The 17,361-nt window shown below is 36.3% G+C and overlaps 2 protein-coding genes across 2 annotated transcripts in view; one reads left to right on the forward strand and one right to left on the reverse strand.

Moving 5' to 3' along the window:
• Positions 1 to 6,209: 6,209 nt before the first annotated feature.
• Positions 6,210 to 8,342, reverse strand: thoc7 (THO complex 7). The gene is made up of 8 exons (XM_065241463.2): positions 8,173 to 8,342; positions 7,516 to 7,636; positions 7,247 to 7,374; positions 7,077 to 7,163; positions 6,936 to 6,993; positions 6,717 to 6,783; positions 6,563 to 6,632; positions 6,210 to 6,459 (listed from the first exon to the last, which is right to left on the reverse strand). The coding sequence occupies exons 1-8, from the start codon at positions 8,189 to 8,191 to the stop codon at positions 6,401 to 6,403; spliced, it is 609 nt and encodes a 202-aa protein (XP_065097535.1). The 5' UTR covers positions 8,192 to 8,342; the 3' UTR covers positions 6,210 to 6,400.
• A 253-nt stretch (positions 8,343 to 8,595) lies between these two features.
• atxn7 (ataxin 7) overlaps positions 8,596 to 17,361 on the forward strand; it is a 37,598-nt gene continuing 28,832 nt past the window's right edge. The window contains exons 1-4 of the mRNA XM_065241461.2: positions 8,596 to 8,895; positions 10,429 to 10,525; positions 14,346 to 14,555; positions 14,714 to 14,782. Coding sequence (XP_065097533.1) covers positions 14,354 to 14,555; positions 14,714 to 14,782 — 271 coding nt within the window. The 5' untranslated portion in view covers positions 8,596 to 8,895; positions 10,429 to 10,525; positions 14,346 to 14,353. The remainder of the gene's footprint in view (positions 8,896 to 10,428; positions 10,526 to 14,345; positions 14,556 to 14,713; positions 14,783 to 17,361) is intronic.

The following is a 17,361-nucleotide window of genomic DNA, read 5'->3' on the forward strand; positions in this document are numbered from 1 at the left end:
TCAGTAATTCAGTGTGTTTCTAAATGTTTTCTCTAGCCTAATAGAAGCAGAAGGCATGGATTAAAGTGAAAAAATTCTTCTGACTGAAATTTTTTTCAGGCCAAGTCATATTCCTTTAACTTAATGTAGGCCAGACTAATGGCATTTTAAGGGGAGATTTTTTGCCATTAATTCCATATTAAAGTCTCCTGTAGCTGTAGTTTGCCTGGCATTTAAGATGAAGGCAAAACAGCTAAATAACTCACTAAGAAAACATGAATATCACCACCTTTAATTAATCTTTTATTAATTATTTATGAATTCTAAATTTATTTATTTTAGCATTTACTAATAGTTTTTTTTATCAAAGTTGAAACTGTTAACATTAGTAAATGCACCATGAACTACTGTCAATTACTGTAATGACATAAACAAGAATTAATTAATGCTTATATACTCTATATTTTTCATTGTTTGTTCATGTTTTATAATGCATTTATAAATGTGAACAAATACAACTTTTTCATATCATATTATTCCGTACACATAAACGAATAATCCAGGGTCTGTTCTGTTCACACAACAGCTTACAGTCACAGCTATAATACAGTAACGTTATGTATATAAACCCTGAACGACCAACTCAAGTTAAACTCGTGTACAATTCGCATAGGATGTCTGTAACCATAGTGACAGCTGTAAATTGAATGACTGTACCTTTATCAACAAATTATTATGTTACAATAGAGGCAGCGCTGATGTGCTATTTTATGCGCAATGTTTCTGCTGTTTACTTTCTCCTAAGACCTAAATGGTTGTGTTTATATGAGGAGCAAAGACAGGATTTGTGACGCATATTTGTATCTAAGGCCAATAAAGTAGCAAAAATACTCACAAGCTCAATGAGAAGCGAATGCGCAACTTGCATACTCCTCTGCATACTAAACAGCGAACGCATTTACTGTTGTTTGTGTTTGAATGGCTTAAAATCACTTGTTTTTAAACTCCGGTGCTTAAATATATGTACAAATCTTACGTTATTGTGACCACACGCAAATGCAACTGCAAGAACCGACAGGTGGATGACATCAAAGTGCCGCGAGAGCATTTCGGAAGCAGTCTCCTCTAATGATTCCTCGAATCGCTCTCACGGCGATGTTATCTGCCTCCTGGTTTTTGTGGCGCCACATGAAGTTTACCCACGAGTTTAACAAACCTGTTGTATCAGCCACTGGCTAGATGAGCATAGAAATCAAAAACGTGACGCGGATGATCACGTACGGGAGAAATAATTTACCCCCAAAATACAGGACCACTAATCATATAATCAATACTGTGCAAAGACACGTAAGTTACCTGGATGTATTGGTTGTTTTAGCCCACGAACTGAAAGGCTTGCACTGGTCTTTTACACTTTTATCAATCTTCAAAACATCGTAGCCTTTCTGCATTATAAGTTTGTCCATGCTGGCTGAAATAAAGTTTTACCTCAGCTTAACGTGACACAGCCAGAAAACCCGGAGTGGATCCGGTGCGTAGTGATTACAGAACACTTACAGTGGAGAGAGGAACGTGATTTGGATCCACTCCAGGCTTTGATCACATCCAACTTAAAAAAAGGTGAATACACGTCGTCTTTATGAAAAGTGAATTTAATAATTTCGCAATTGACGGAAATCCGTCTAGCGACGGAAAACTTTAATCCATGAGAAGGACTTTGAAGGGTACAGAGAATGAAAAACCATTTTTACCTTGTCTTTGTTGAATAATGGTAGTCTACCCGCATTCACGAACATAAAAAAAGTGCTAGACATGCTTAACATCCCAGTCTCATAGAAATTCCTCTTTTAGAAATGTCAGCCAGAAAACGGCCCAATCTGAAAAACTGATGCTTATGACATCACAGGCATTTCACTGCCCCTCCACTTTAAAATAATTGGCTAAATTTTTTGAGTGGCAGCAAAGTCAGCCAATCAGTAATGAGATTGCAAGTTAAGCCAGTAGGGGGAGCCAAATAGGTGCAAAACCACTTGTTTAAAATCCCCCACCCTAATAGAGCTATCTGAGAAAGGTTTTTAGGAAGCTTCAAAGGCATTACAGACCCAAACCAAAAAAATTTTGTCAACATGTCACATCACAGAACATGGATAAATACCCCGTTCAATCATTCTATGTCACCTTTAATTACCATGTTTCAAACACTGATATGTTTTAGACCCATGTTGGGTCAAAAAGGGACGAACCCAGTCTGTTGGCTTGTTTTTTTAACTTATGCTTAAGTTATTTAAACCCAAAATTCTGGGTTTTAACCCATTGTTGGGTCAAATATAAAAAAAATCTGGGTTACTCGGCTGGGTTTGTGCCTTTGTGTGCACATATTTTGTATCTGTAAGGTTTCCATCACAGAAAACATCATTGTCTTCTGTTCTAGGACAATAATGCTGGCCACAGTCATCTGTCCACAACAACCAATCAGCTGTTTGAGTAACAATAAGGTGCTATACTGTGGAATGTGATGACTTGCGCACTATAATTAAGGTAATAGGTCAGTAATTAGATGTTTATTATTTATCATTGCTCTGAGAATGCAGTTTATCAGGATATGTCTAGACTCTCCTCTCTTGGGCTGCCGATCCTATGTACTTATAGAAGTTATGGGATGATAGTGTTGCCGCGTTTCACATAGAAAATATCCCAGACATGTGATTTATTGAGTTTCTATTGAAGACTGAAACTTTCATTTTGGACCGCAAACCAAGCCGGTCTACACTTGTAATTCCATCATATTCATTATATAAGCACAGAAACTATTAACATTATATACAATGACCTTCAGTGGTATGTTGACACATTTTTTTTTTACTTCTAGCCAAACGATCACAAGGCCATATTATAGGCTGTATGTGACCCTGGACCACAAAACCAGTCATAAGTCGCATGGATATTTTTGAAGCAATAGCGAACAATACTGTATGGGTCAAAATAATAATTTTTATGCCAAAAATCATTAGGATATTAAGAAAATATTGTATTCCATGACCATATTTTGTACATTTACTACCGTGAATATATTAAAATGTATTATCATTAGTAATATGTGTTGCTAAGGACTTCATTTGGACATCTTTAAAGGCATAAAATGAATAACTGTATTAAAAAAATATATTGTTTTTTTAATCAAAATTTGAGTTAAAATAACATAAAAAGTTGAATAATTTGAAAAAAGAAAACTTTATTGAGTAAATTCAGCTTCATTTTATCATGTATAATCCACTTAAATTTGTAAGAAGGAAATTAACTTAATAATTTTGTGTTGAAACTACATGAATGATTTTAGTAAATTTAACTAAATACAGTAATACTAGAACTATTAGTTAACTCAACTTAATTTTGTTGCGTTTGTATTAAGTAATATATTACAGTGTTTATTATACTTAAAAAAGGCTGCAAGTTGACTCAACTTAAAACATCCAATGCAGCCACTTGCCTCAATTTTTTAAAGTTAGATTTAGGTATTACTTTTTACAGTGTCCTACAAACCAATGGAAATCTTATTTATTCAGCTTTCAGATTATGTATAAACCTCAATTTAAAAACAATTGACCCTTTTGATGGGTTTTGTGGTCCATGGTCAAATATGAACTTAAGTTCATACACTTAAATTACAAATTAATAAAAATCTAGTTCATCATAATATATTATTTTTAACTTTTAATATCTATTGTTGTATATATATATGTTTTTTTTTTAAAGATTTATTCATGATTATTTTTATACTCTGCTATATATTGCCAGGTCATTCATACATTTTAAATGTGTGCAAATACTTGTTGGGACCCCTTTGATTTTCTACAGAAATAATCTATCCATTCAAACTGCATTTATCTCTGATAATGAGTGAAGATGTGACCTGCTAAAGGTGCTGGTTGCAAAATCCAAAGCTTAGAAATACAACTTACTGAAAGATTCACAGTTTATGACTGGCAAAGCTCAGGATCTTCACATAATAGTGTAATGTCATTGTTCATCGGACGGCATAGTGGGAAAGTGGATTGCCAATAGCGGGCCATTCTGACCCAGTCCTTATCTAATGTTCCTGTGCCACAGCACATTGGTTTGACTTCTCTTCATGTACACCTGAGTGCCGTTACCATAGCGATGGAAAGATGTGTCACGGTATGTTAAAGTCACTCTCAGCTCTATCTTTCATGAGGGAGAATAGGAGAACCTGGAGTTGCATTAACTGCAAGAGCAGTAAAAGCGCTTAGATGTGAGAAAAAGGGAGTTAGTGAGAGAGTGTATTGAGTAAGCAGAAACAGATACGAGGCAGATTCGTTTTGTGGCCTTTTGGCATTCACTTGGATGTAAAAAAAAAAACAGTGGCGAAAACCGCTACAGCTATAACTCTTTTCTATTAGCTTTTGAAGCATGCAAATTAGGATGCTTTTAAGATTATCACATAGCATTGGCAAACAGTCAACAAGCTGAATCATGAAACACAATTAAATAGGTCTTGAAAGCAGCACTTGGATGCAATATGAGGCTTGCTCACTATCCACTATCTTGGAATCCTTATAAAAGATTTTTAAATGGTCACAAAGCAGTTTCATTATGATTACCAAAATATTACTTATATATTAGTTTTTTTCTGGTTTGGTGTGATTTTTGTCAGATATAGGCTAGAGTACTGTGCAAAGGTTTTAGGCCACCACGCCACTAATAAATTTGTTGTTTTTGCAAAGGTAAAGGGCGATATTTCTCATTCTCTTTAATCAGGTCAGCATTTGTGGAAGCCAATATTATGTCAGTGATAACCTATTTATTTCTAACAGCTGTCATGCTTAAGTTGTTAAGATGTGTATGCATGAATAAAAGTGTAATTTGTAAAAGTATTGAGTAAAAACATTTTTATCATTTCTGTTTGATAAAGTCATTCCACACTACACTCTAAGCTGCTCTCCCTAAAGTATGAGCTCTTTGAATCTTGACAGAAAAAAGCAACTCTGGTTGGCTTTCTCCTTGGTCTATACATCACTTCTGATGTACTGTCAGAGATTTAGAGTGAATCTGTACAGCTTAAACAGCCTCTGTGTCCACACAGCATGTCTAAATGCATGTCTCTCTCACTCACTCACTCACTCACTCACTCACACAATACACACACACACACACACACGCAATAAGATCTGCTTGCTCCAACCTTTTGTTTATAGGAAATACTTAAGCTAGTAGCCCATATTATTAGATTTTAGAGAGCAGACTTTTAGTTTATTTTAGGTAGAAATAGCCCTCAAAACCCATTTTATATTCACTCTAACCTTTTTTTCATCTTCCCATTAGAAAATCATTGTTAAAGGTCACGTTCTTTCTGATCCCATTATTTAAACCCTAGTTAGTGTGTAATGTTGCTATAATAGCATAAATAATACCTGTTAAATGATAAAGCTCAAAGTTCACTGCCAGGTGATATATTTTCTTTAACAGAATTCGCCTTTTAAAGCCTACAGCAAACGGCCGGTTTGGACTACAGCCCTCTACTTCCTGAATTAATGACGTAAGTAGAACAGTTTTTTGACTAAACTCCGCCCACAGGAATACGTCAATCGCCAGCTAAGCTAACGGCAAGCTAAGCTGCTATCGAATCACAACACACAAACATACGTATTTATGAAGGAGGGACTTCATAGAACAAGGAAGGAAGATATCAGACTGTTTTGAGGACAGTGAAAACAGCGCTATACAGATGAGTAAATTATGTGAAAAATACCGCATTTTTTACACGTGAAACATGAACACATGTAAACACAAAGCTTCAAAAGCACAGAAAGAACGGGACCTTTAAAAAGTGAACTTCCATAAACCTTTGTCTGTGTCTACTTAACATTGTGACAGCAGCGACATCTGCTGGTTTAGAGGGGTTAATGTTACATTAAAGGCAGTGTGCAAACGCCACTGTTAAAACACCATAAAAGGTGGTTAAAAACAACAGATGGCAAGCTTTTAATTTAAAAATTCATCTGGTAGGGAAAATCTTTAAAAACAAATTTCAAAGACGTGTTATTCAGTGAAGTAGCAATCTTTTACTGCATTTCCTAACCCTGATAGTCTCATAAGGTTGATTTATAAAGTAAAGCAAGTGGAAAAAACATTTATGCAGTTTTATTTACTCTGCTGGGGGTGTTTAGTGTGTTTCTATTGCAACAAAAAGCACTTGGGAAGTTGGGAGAGTACCTTGCAACTTTTTTTAGTGCATGAAATACTTAAAACAACTGCATAAAAACATGAATAACTGTTACAGTGTGTTCATAACTGTTTAATTCAGACATGCCATTTATAAAACTGTACAAAATAAAAATAATCAACATCAAATAAAGTTCATGAAAAAGAAGACAATAAGCACATCTTGCCCAAGCACAAATGCCTAGTCTCCATTTTCCATTGGACTATTTTGGGAATCATCACTTTCCATCTTCTCATCATCTAAAAAAATGAACAAATACAATTTTTTTTAAGATACAAAAGACAGTGATATGATAGTTCTGAATTTATCAGGGTCGTCTGACATAAAAGTTTATTGACTTACTCTCCAAAGTCTGCTGAAGTTCCTGAATGGTGGTGAGAAGGACGTGAAACTGTTTCTTACGAAGTTCCAACTGTAAAGAGGGAAGAGAAATATTCAGTATTTAACCATGTGACAAATTAATTAAAAAAAGTCAAGAAATAACAAGTTCATTCACCTTGTCCTCTGCGTTCTCTTTGATCTGTGAAAGCTGTTGAAGCTCTTTGTCCAAAGCCTCAAGCTGTCTGCAAAAATAAAAAGCAATGGGTATTTAGACAATTTTAGACTCCAGATTTAATACACAGTGAATAAATAACTGGTCTGAAAAAATAAGTAAACATGCTTGTCTGTTCAGACACAAGCTAAACACAATAACACAAGTGGTGAAAGAACTTACTTTAAAGTCTCATGTCTGTCTGGATGTTGCTTGATAACCCTGGCCAAAGCATCATACTCTGCAAAAGACAAAGTTAATTCAATTATATCCACTTATGAATCAGTCCAAAATAACTTTATTATCTTGTCCAGGTCACCTCACCTTGCCGGTTTTTTCTTATCCTTTTAGCTCTCAGGATTTCTTTTTTACACTCTGCAATTTTTTCATGGGCTGATGTTATACTATTCTCTACATAGAAAGAAACAAAAGATTTTTGCTATGCAAACAACCAATGCCTCAACACATACTTTGCAAAACAACCGAGACCATACCAATATCTGCATAGATTGCTTCATAATTCTCCATTTCTTTCAGGTTCATGTCGTACACGAGCAACGTCTTTCCCATGGAGAATTCACATTGAGCCAAAGACCCCAACATTCTTTGATACTGGGCCAACCTGTAGCGACAGATAACAACAAAAGAGTAAAAACCACTGCTGGGAATATGGGTCTCATTCATTTTAACAGTGGCCTTACTGGGTCTATGTCATGCAAATAATCAATACAGGGTCACATACTGTAATAGAAATCAAAATTACCCTTCTTCTGGTGAGAAACTGGAATGGCACCACTTGGTGAAGCTCTTCATGAGCACATTAATGCGTCTATCATCTCCAGCTCCATCTCCATCAATGAGAAGACGCTTACGAATAACCTCATCTATGTAGAGACATATAGACAAAACGTTAAATTACATAAAATTTTAGGTTGCTTTTGTTACATAAATAAATGTAATGTAAATAAAGAAATATATAAAAAATAATACTATAAACAACACAAATATAACATAGTATATAATTTTAAAGTTGACAATTGAAAACGCACTAAAAGAAAAGTAGAAACAAGACCTTAGGGGAAAGTTTAGTGCTAAATTAACTGTAAGGCAAAGGATTAAGTCATTCAATAAAATATCTTACCCAACATACTTAAAATGTCAATGACACGTGATCTCTATAAACGAAATTGGCAACACAATGTATATAAAAATATGTATTTTAAAAGTAACTAGCATTTATGCATTCTGAATCAGTACTAGCACATGACATGCTAACTAGCTATAATTCTTCCATTCGTCTCGTTTATTCACTCAAAATAAGTTTCTGTAGCTTAGCAACGCATATAAAATGAACACTGACTTGCCACATTATATATAAACCCAGAAATAACCAAATAACCACCAAACAACAAATTCCTACCATCTGTGATGCTCCCCATTTGTCCACTACAGTAACCGAACTTTTCGAAAAAACTTTATTGACCAGAGCGCTCTGGAACAAACAGCATCGGCGCCCCGCCTCTGTTGCGAAGCAAATGACCCGAGCAAATAGCGCATGTCACAGCATAATATCATAATAAAATACACAATTTTCTCATATTATCATATCGCCAAAGTTGTCTGTAAGTTGTGTCAGTCGCGTGAGGTTTTGTTGGTGTTTTCCTGATTCCGTATCAGTATGCAGTTTGACAGCGATCTAATATGACAGGCTGTGTTTCGAAACCTACTATGCAGCCTACATAGACAGCACGCGCGCACGCGTATGCGCGTTTGAAACGTTCGACAAAGCTGTTCGCTCGTTTCAAAAGAGCAATTGGTTCCCGAACTCTTATTAAAAACTCCCAATCGCACTAATGTACGTTATTAATTGTGTACACATAGACGGATCATAAGGATTTGGGACACGGCCATAGTGTCCAGTGACAGGCGTGCTCGGTGCATGCGTGCTGCCGGAGTCAGTCAGTGACGTGCTTGTCCCAGAATGCTGCCTGGTAAACAGACATGGAAGCACCTGGTGAAGACCTCCACAGTCACTGAGCAGTGCACTCGCTCTTTGAACTGATCTTCATTGTCGATACACACTAAAGCCTGCGTCTTTGTTTTCTTTGGGGCTCGTGCGGGACCTCTGAAGTCCAGGGCATTGGTAAGAGAACAATGATGACATCGAGATCAGCTGCTAATGTCTGTTCTGCCAGTTAGCCAGTTGCATGCTACAGCAGTGCCACCAATGGCTGGTTTGTGCTGCTCAGTTAGCGAGGAAGCTAAAACCTGCTGCCTTCACTCCCTCCCCCCTCTTATGTCTGTAACATTTTATTTTGGTGACGTAATACTCAAGTTTACTTTGTACGTTTTGCTCTGTGCCAAAGCCGCTATGTTTAGTCTTTAGAAAAAGTTGTTGCCTTGATGGGAGAATCTTGTATTTATTACTTTCACTTTCCCAAGTGCACTTGTTCTTTTTAAGTTGGCCACTATCAGTCAAGTGGTTTTAAACAAGTGTAAAGGGAATACAAATAATGTATCTTTGATAAAGATACATAACAGGAAGGCGTTTAAATCTTGAAGGACGTGGGGTTTTAGGGAAGGCTTAAAGTTGTAAATTACTCCACACACCAAAGGGGTTTCGTCGTTGGTGGGTGGTGGTGTTTACAGAACCTGTCAACCCAACGTTATTTTCCCCAGTCTTCTTTTTGGTTTCGGTTTTGAAGTGTTTTAATATTCTTTTGAATTTAGGGTTTAGGCTAGGTTCCTAAAGATTTTACTTTATGTTGGATCATGTTTTCTTTAACATTTTATTATTTAAACTATGTTGAATATATTTTAGCATTAAACAGTTTTAAAGTTTTTAGTTATTATTTTAACAATTGACCAAAAAAGTAACCTAAAGATGTAAGAGTTGTTTTAAAAATCACAGTGTTGTTGTCACAGTGGTTCAAAGTTATTGGAATAAGCTTATTGCATGTATGGCCTCTGTAAGGCATTAAAAAGAGTGGGTTTTTGCACTGGAAACTAAACGTCTGCATACATCTGCAGATGCACTAATGTTGTGCAAACTTGCAGAGCATTTCATCTCAACGTATATGAGCATCCACTCTTCTTATACCAACATGCATACATGCATAAATTCCTTTATCACTTACAAGCCAAACAGCAGAATAACAATCAAGAAGTTAACATAATAGTAATGCCATTAGTGTGTATCTGTTATTTCATCTGTTTTTCGATAGATTCTGAAATCGTTTTTTATTTTCATTAATAATTTAAAGACATGTATTATTGACTTTAATGATTGCAAATGCATAGATTTTTAGCATGAATATTGCATAGATTACATAATACAGTGTTATGCACAAATTAATTACTTTATGAAGTTTCTTTAGCAAATACTAAACTTGCCATAAAGTCATTTTCACTGGTTCTTTGTATCCCTGAGACAGATTATCTGGCTGTCAACTAAAAGGCTTTTAAATGGTTAGTCGGGGATAGTCGTTATTGGATTGGATTACTCTGTAGCGACAGGCTCCTCCAAGCAGATCTTGTACCAATAAAAAACATGAGAGTAGAAAGCTGCTCTTGGTATTAGGTTGTGAAGATTTCTCTGTCAAAAGACAAAAGCTAAGTCTCAAAACTGTGCTAACTATGCTGCTAACATGACTCTTCCTCTGTTTTTCTTGCCCAGATTCCCTCACCAGCTTGTGTGACAGTCTGGAATCACCAACTCTGATGAGGATCTACTGACTTAAACAGTTTTGGCCCAGTTTTTTACTTTTGACAAGGTACGAGGTAATGTTTTTCAGCTCAAAATGAAATAATCAAAGCCTTCATCATTATTTCACAAAAGCATCCAAGTTTTTTTGGTAAACTGCATGAAACATTTTTAATTAGTGTTCACATATTTTATTTATTTGTTTCATTTCAGCGGTTTGATCGTTTTCAAAAACATTATTATTCGTTGCTTAGCTAGGGGCATTCCAAATTGTATACGTATGCACTATTCTATGCCATTTTGTAGTATAAAGTAGTGTGTTCACCAATGTTTTTTAAAAAAGTTGCCAGCCAGTGATTTTATGATTTTCACAAAAGTTTAATGGCTTCCAAAAAGATTTCTACTTCAAATATATAATATAGATTTAATATATCAAATGAAAGAGCATACCCTCTGCTTTTAAGCAAAAAAACCCCTTTTCATCCTATCTTCATTTGTTCTTTCTTCATCACCAAAATTACAAAGTTTTAAACAATAAGCTGAGATAATTGCATTTTTGTAAAAGACTTTTCAGATTTAGAGTGATAATCAAAACGTTTACAGAGTATTTGAAGAGTTTGGTTCCAAAACGTGATAAACGCCATAAAAAAAAAAAATCCAATATCCGCCATGTTATTCTGTCATCTTTTCTCCATTTTTTCTCAAAATGCGATAAAGGACACTCCTCTTTTTCTACAGAATGCAATAAATCCGCTCCACAAATTACAGCGCACCATTCCACGCAATGTAAACAAACAATGGCGGCGCGTTGAGTACACAGGGTCCTAGTTTTCCTCATTTACTTTGTACTTCGTGATCAACAAACAAACAAAAACAAAATAATACTTTAATGGCATTGATAAACCTGTGGTGGTTTTCTGTGATGGGAAAGAAATGTAAGCCATCAACATCTAATAATTTACGCGAGAGGCACTCGGGAGACGGGTGCTTGTTCTCCCGACAGCATCAAGCTCTGTCATGCTAACACATTGACCCCAGGGGATCTTATGAAAAAGTTTACATTATTTTACTCAAAGTCAACGAAAATCTAGCAGGACCAAAACATTTTACAGCTGATCGCTGTGAAAAATGTTAAGCGACGACGTCGATTATAACCGCAGCAATGACGGTGTTCTTAATATGACAAAGTAAGTGTTTTGATTAATGCCATTAATGTTTATTTTTTTAATCAGTGTATACCACTAGTCAACTAAATGAATATAACATGGCAGAGATGAATGCACATTTATACATTGATTGAATAGATTTATAGCATTTTGAAAAAAAAACCTGTCATGGATTAATTGCATTTTGTGGAAAAAATAATTTGTTTTTATAATAAATCTTTGAAAATCAAGTTATGGATTAGAATTTTTTATGTTTTTATAACATAAAGATTAAATGTGAAAGTTTGAAACAGAACATAGTGGTTTTAATCTTGTCACTTTCTTGGTATAGAAAACACGTTTTTACCTAAATTTGTCAAAATGGATTTATTGCGTTTTGGAACCAAACTCTTCATTTACTTTATAAGTTGTATAAGAGCGCCAACTAGAGGATAAGGCAGGGCTATTTTGATGCCGTGAACGGAAAGTTCACCTGCGGAGATGATTCCATTTTAGTTTGACGGGGACTGAGGTTATGTTGGCCAGATAACACTGATTTTAAATGAAAAAATTACAAATTGGTTTTCATTGACTTGTACTATGCGTTTGACATCATTTGCCCTCATCTTGTAAACTGCTTATACTTTAAATTAGTAAAAAAACATTAAGTGGACATATACCACTCTTCTAAAATTCATAGACTAGACGGTTAAGTACAGGATCAGAGTACAGTGCATAATTTAAGTGCAAAGTGTAATTTGGGAGACATCTTATGTGTCTCACACAAGACGAAACCCATTAGTCAAAGTTTTCTCAATTAATTTTCTCATTGTTTAATTCATAGAGCAATATAGCAACTTTTAGATGTGTTTGTCTTTTATTCTTACCTGTTCTTATTCAAGATGATTTGGCCTATACATTTTTACATTTATTTGAGAGTGGAGAAATGACCAAGTATATGATTCATTTATAACATTTTGCTGATTAAAGTAAAATCATTTTTAGGGTCTACGAAAATAACAAAGTCCTTTAGATCTTAAACCGATAGTTTCCCAAACTGCTCTTGCTTTACTGAGCCTCAGGCTATCTAAGATGTAGGTGACATTTATTCTTTAGTAGAACAGTAAAGATTTTTTAGCTGAAACTGGGGTCCTTGGTGGTTCATAAAATGTAAGTCCACAGGTATCAGTTCTTTGAAAGTGAAAAAAAAGCAAATACAGCCAAAAACAAAAGTAATCCATGGCTCTTGACGATATTGAGGCCTCATGAAGCGAATCAATCACTCACCCCTTATTTACAACATTATTTCCGGTAATCTATAGCCTCAGTCAAAATGGTCTGCAGGTACCCAGCTATATTATGAAATACAATTGCCCATCTCGCTCGCCCATCATTCGTGCCATTCAAAGTGTGTAGGGCATAGGGATGCGATTGTTAGATGTGTACCATTAGGGGTGCGATTGTTAGATCATTAGATGTTCACCGTTTAGCAGAGCTTATAAATTACTAGTAATAACGTAAATAATGTTTAGTTTCTTGCTGAGAGCAGGAGACACAGAGATTAATTTTGTGTTGCCTTTATTAAAGAATGTCCCCATGGACATGCATTTTATGAATCACCAAGGACCACGTTTTCATATAAAAAATGTTCTTTACTGTTCTTCTGAAGAAACATGACTGAATGTCGCCTACACCTTAAATGGCCTGTTGGGCAAGTAATACCTCAGTAAATTTAAAGCACACATTTTGATTATTCTGTGAACATCACTTTATTAATGATTTGTTTGACTGTAACTCCAACTTTGAGAACAGTAGTGTAAAGTTTGTCAAATTAAGCGTTTACAATGCAGGTTCACAAACTCAGACTATTCTTTCTAGCTGTACAAGTTAAAAAACAGATTTGGGCTTAGTGAGGAGCACTGAATATTGCCTCACAGCAAGTAGTTCCCTGGTTCGATCCCCGGCTGTGTCAGGTCTTTCTGTGTGAATTTTGCATGTTCTTCCTGTTTACTCTGGGTTCTCCGGTTTCCTCCTACAATCTAAGTGGTTAGGTGAATTGAAGATGTCAGATTGCCCATTCCCTCAATGTGTGTTTTGATCAACTGTGTGTGGATTAATTTTTGCATATGCCTCTGTGGTATCTCAAAACAGTGCCATCATGTGCCAATTATAAGTTAATAATTTTGTGACGTCTTGAAAATAGCCACATTTTCATATGCGGTAGAAATTTTCCAGAAACAGTTGTTGTCTTAACAGCATATGTTATTGGTCAAACAAAGTTTTAGAAATGCAAAGCAATGTTTTCTCAGAATTTTCTGCATGCAAATTTAATTTGTCATTTAGTGGTCTGTTTCCGTTTAGTCAATAGTACAGGGGAATTCCCAGTAGCACTGACTCATAATTGTATATATTTTCTTTATTTATGTGCCAGTACAACACCCTAAATAAATCCTTTTCTCAATACGCCAGTGAAACCCGGATTCCCTCTGTATTTCCCGCACACGTCAGTTACAGGGAGTTTTGATGTCTTCCTAAACTTTTATCTGTCAACTCCCCGTGCAAATAATGCACGTGCAAAGAAATTACGCCGCGTGCAGCGCGCTCAAATCCAATCAAAGCAGGAAACACAGCTCGCTCTTACTTCACGAGACTAAATGGCGTGAATGAATTGCGTTTACAGTGTCATTCATTGAAGGAATCCTCTCGACTACCTTTAGCGCTCACTGCCGTTGTGTTACATTGTAGCGGAAAGAATGTCGGAAAGAGCCGAAGATGACGTCAGGGCGGAGCAGCAGCAGCAGCGCAGAGCGGCCAGGCAGCTCAAGCAGCAGCGGGGAGAAGCCTCCACAGCAATGGCGACTGTGGCGGAGCGTAGATCCCTGCCCAGTCCAGAAATAATGCTGGGACAGCCTTGGAGCAGCTGGCTCGATGCTGTGAAACTCTACGCGAGCGACGGTGAGTTGGTCGGCCGCCGTCGGCCATGGCGTTTAAACGGGCAGCCGCGTCAGATCGCGAGCTTTTTGCCCGACTGCGTGCAGTTTTTGAAATATTAGGAAACGCGACTGGTAGCGAGTGTAACTATTTATGTAACTCGATCCCAATTGCTTCCTCAGGTGCAGAATTGGAGGAAAGTTTGAAAGAGTGCGGGAAGAATCGCGAAGCCATGAGACTCTGCAGAGACGGTGAGTAATGTGTGTCTTTCTGTGGTCAAAGGTGTGTGTTTTGTTTTGGTGCTGTGTGGACACTTTTCACAGTGAAACAAGTGCAGCTGACTTTTGACAGTAGAGCCTCTCAAAGTCCGATCTTTTTAGTTACATTCATTAGCCTACAATTGAGCTGCCACGTGTGTTTACACTGTAAACTATAGGCTACTGTTCAGTTGTAACATTAGTTATTACAGAGTTCCTGCATTGTTGTACCTATAACTTTGAGTTGAAATTAAATGAGATCACAAACAAGATTGCATGCAGTAAACAAAAATACATTATTTTTTTTATGCTTATGCATCTGTTTCTGTGGTTTGAATTTGTTTGGCACCATTAAAAGAATTTAATGCACCCACAAACCCAAGTTTCTTTTCACCTTCTATATATCAAAGTTTTCTGTAGTCACAGATTTTATGATAAACTACAACTGTTAAAAAATTTACATTACAAAAGAAATCTGGAACAAAAACAAATTACACTCTTAAACCCCTGATTTTTAAATCACACTTCAAAAATAAAGGGTACTAAAAGGTTTTTGTGAGGCCATATGGTTCCATAAAGAACCTTTTACTTTCACAGTACCAATCTGTTGCACAGAAAGTTTTTTTTTGCAGGGTTAAAAATGTTCTTTCGATTTTTAAAAGGTAAGAAAGGGATGGTTCTTTTGAGTACCTTTGACCGAAAGGTTATTTTCAGTGGCATAGTCAATCCCGGGCCCATATGCAAAAAATTGTATGGGTCCCCTAACCCTGCCCTCCATTAAAGGGACATTTATAGACGTTCACTGTGGCGTATCAAAAAATACCATAAAAACATCTCACCCAACAGCTTTCCCAGCCATAATGGTCTAAAATAACGAAGGCTCACAAAAAACTACTGCATGCAAACACAATGTAAAGGGCCGGTTATATTATAACAATAACTGTAACGATATCTATATTAGCGTCTACACTAATGGACGATAACATTCTGCTTATTCGCTTGCGAGGCACAGTATTCACACAAATCATTTGCCCTCAATGGCATTAACTAATATTGCATCTTTAATAAAAATGCTTCTAATTGTTCACATGTCATTAAATGTATAAATATGCTTTTCTTGTAGCATTTACACAGCAGATAACCAGCAGATGTCCTCAACACGCCACGTTTGCATAACTCTAAACAGTGAATCTAGTTTATGTAATCTAATATCTTACCTTTGGCGTAGTCAATGTAGTAGAATAAAAAGCATTATATAGTCAATTTCATAGCAACTGCATCAGCGCTGGATAGCTGAGGTAATTTTATGTTATAGACGTCAGCGTGAGCTTCTCCACCGAGTTATCTGTTATTTGAAAATGTGCGTGCACTTAAAGTCCAAATAGATTTGATTGGTTGTCATTGGTTTATCGTTAATCAGTGATCATAAGTGATCCCAACGATATCTTTCATTGTGTCTTTATCATTATAGTTGTGGTGTGAACTCCGCTATTCTCTTAAATACAAAACTATATTTAAAGCTATATTTTTCATCATTATCTATTTTAAATCGATCAAAATTAAGTCACAACCTCGAACTTCGAATTAAAAAATGGAATCGTCAATGCTGGCACGCCATCATGTCATGTCCCGTCAGCTTGCCAATCGAAAAAAAAACACACGTGTTGAGTGCTGCGAGTCAACCTTCTCTAACTTCGCTAGCTACAACCAGTTAAAAGATAGCATGGCAGATGCAGGAGACACCACGCAAGCTGCTCTTTACATGGGAAACAAAAAACAGCATGAATTGTTGTCATCCCAGAGATTTGTCTTTTAAAAGCTGCACAGAATGCAAACAAATCTTGTGGAATGGCTGACAAGTCTTGATTGTATCTCTCCACTAACCTCTGTCTCTCATCTTTTTTTATTATTATTTAGCGCAGCACAGAATTTGCACATAATGCAGCGTCATTTTAAAAAACAATTATAACGTGTAGTTCTACGGCAGCTGCAGGGAGCAAAAAATAACAAATGCACACAAAAAATTATAATGAGAGATTATGAAGAAACAACAAATTACTGCTAATGACATGCACACAAAAAATAAATTTATTGTGGCCACAAATTAAAAATGTATTCACTCATTCCCGTGGGCATTTGCACATACATAACCTGCATGCCCAGACGCTACGCCACTGGTTATTTCAAAAACCAGATTTTTCTATGGCACCACTGTGAAGATCCCTGATTATCACCTCTGTTTCTAAGAGTGTAAAGTGAAAGTAATTGACTCTAGAGTTTATGTCCCAACCATGGAAATGACAGCTCTCAGTTGCTGTGTTGTCTTTTTTGACAGTTGCTTTTAGAAAGAGGAAGTGGTGAGCTAAATAATTATTATATCTCCCAAGTTGTCACCAAGTTGTTTGTAATGTCATCACCTGGCCATTTTGTTTCACGCTCACTTCTATCAGCACAGGAAGGCGTGGTATGCTAGACTTGTCAGGGCACTTATCTACGGCTACATTTGCATTTACAGACAGTGGAGCTACCGAGTGCACCGCTACCCCATTGCACAATTCAGAGTAAATTGGTTG

Source organism: Paramisgurnus dabryanus, chromosome 14 (assembly GCF_030506205.2).
Source record: "Paramisgurnus dabryanus chromosome 14, PD_genome_1.1, whole genome shotgun sequence".
NCBI classification, from domain to species: domain Eukaryota; kingdom Metazoa; phylum Chordata; class Actinopteri; order Cypriniformes; family Cobitidae; genus Paramisgurnus; species Paramisgurnus dabryanus.

Excerpts from the sequence above, each read along its gene's own strand:
- thoc7 (XM_065241463.2), bottom strand. Across the intron at positions 7,164-7,246 it reads AGCAATCTATGCAGATATTG|AGAATAGTATAACATCAGCC; the intron begins GTATGGTCTCGG and ends CTTTCTATGTAG. Across the intron at positions 6,994-7,076 it reads GATAAGAAAAAACCGGCAAG|AGTATGATGCTTTGGCCAGG; the intron begins GTGAGGTGACCT and ends TGTCTTTTGCAG.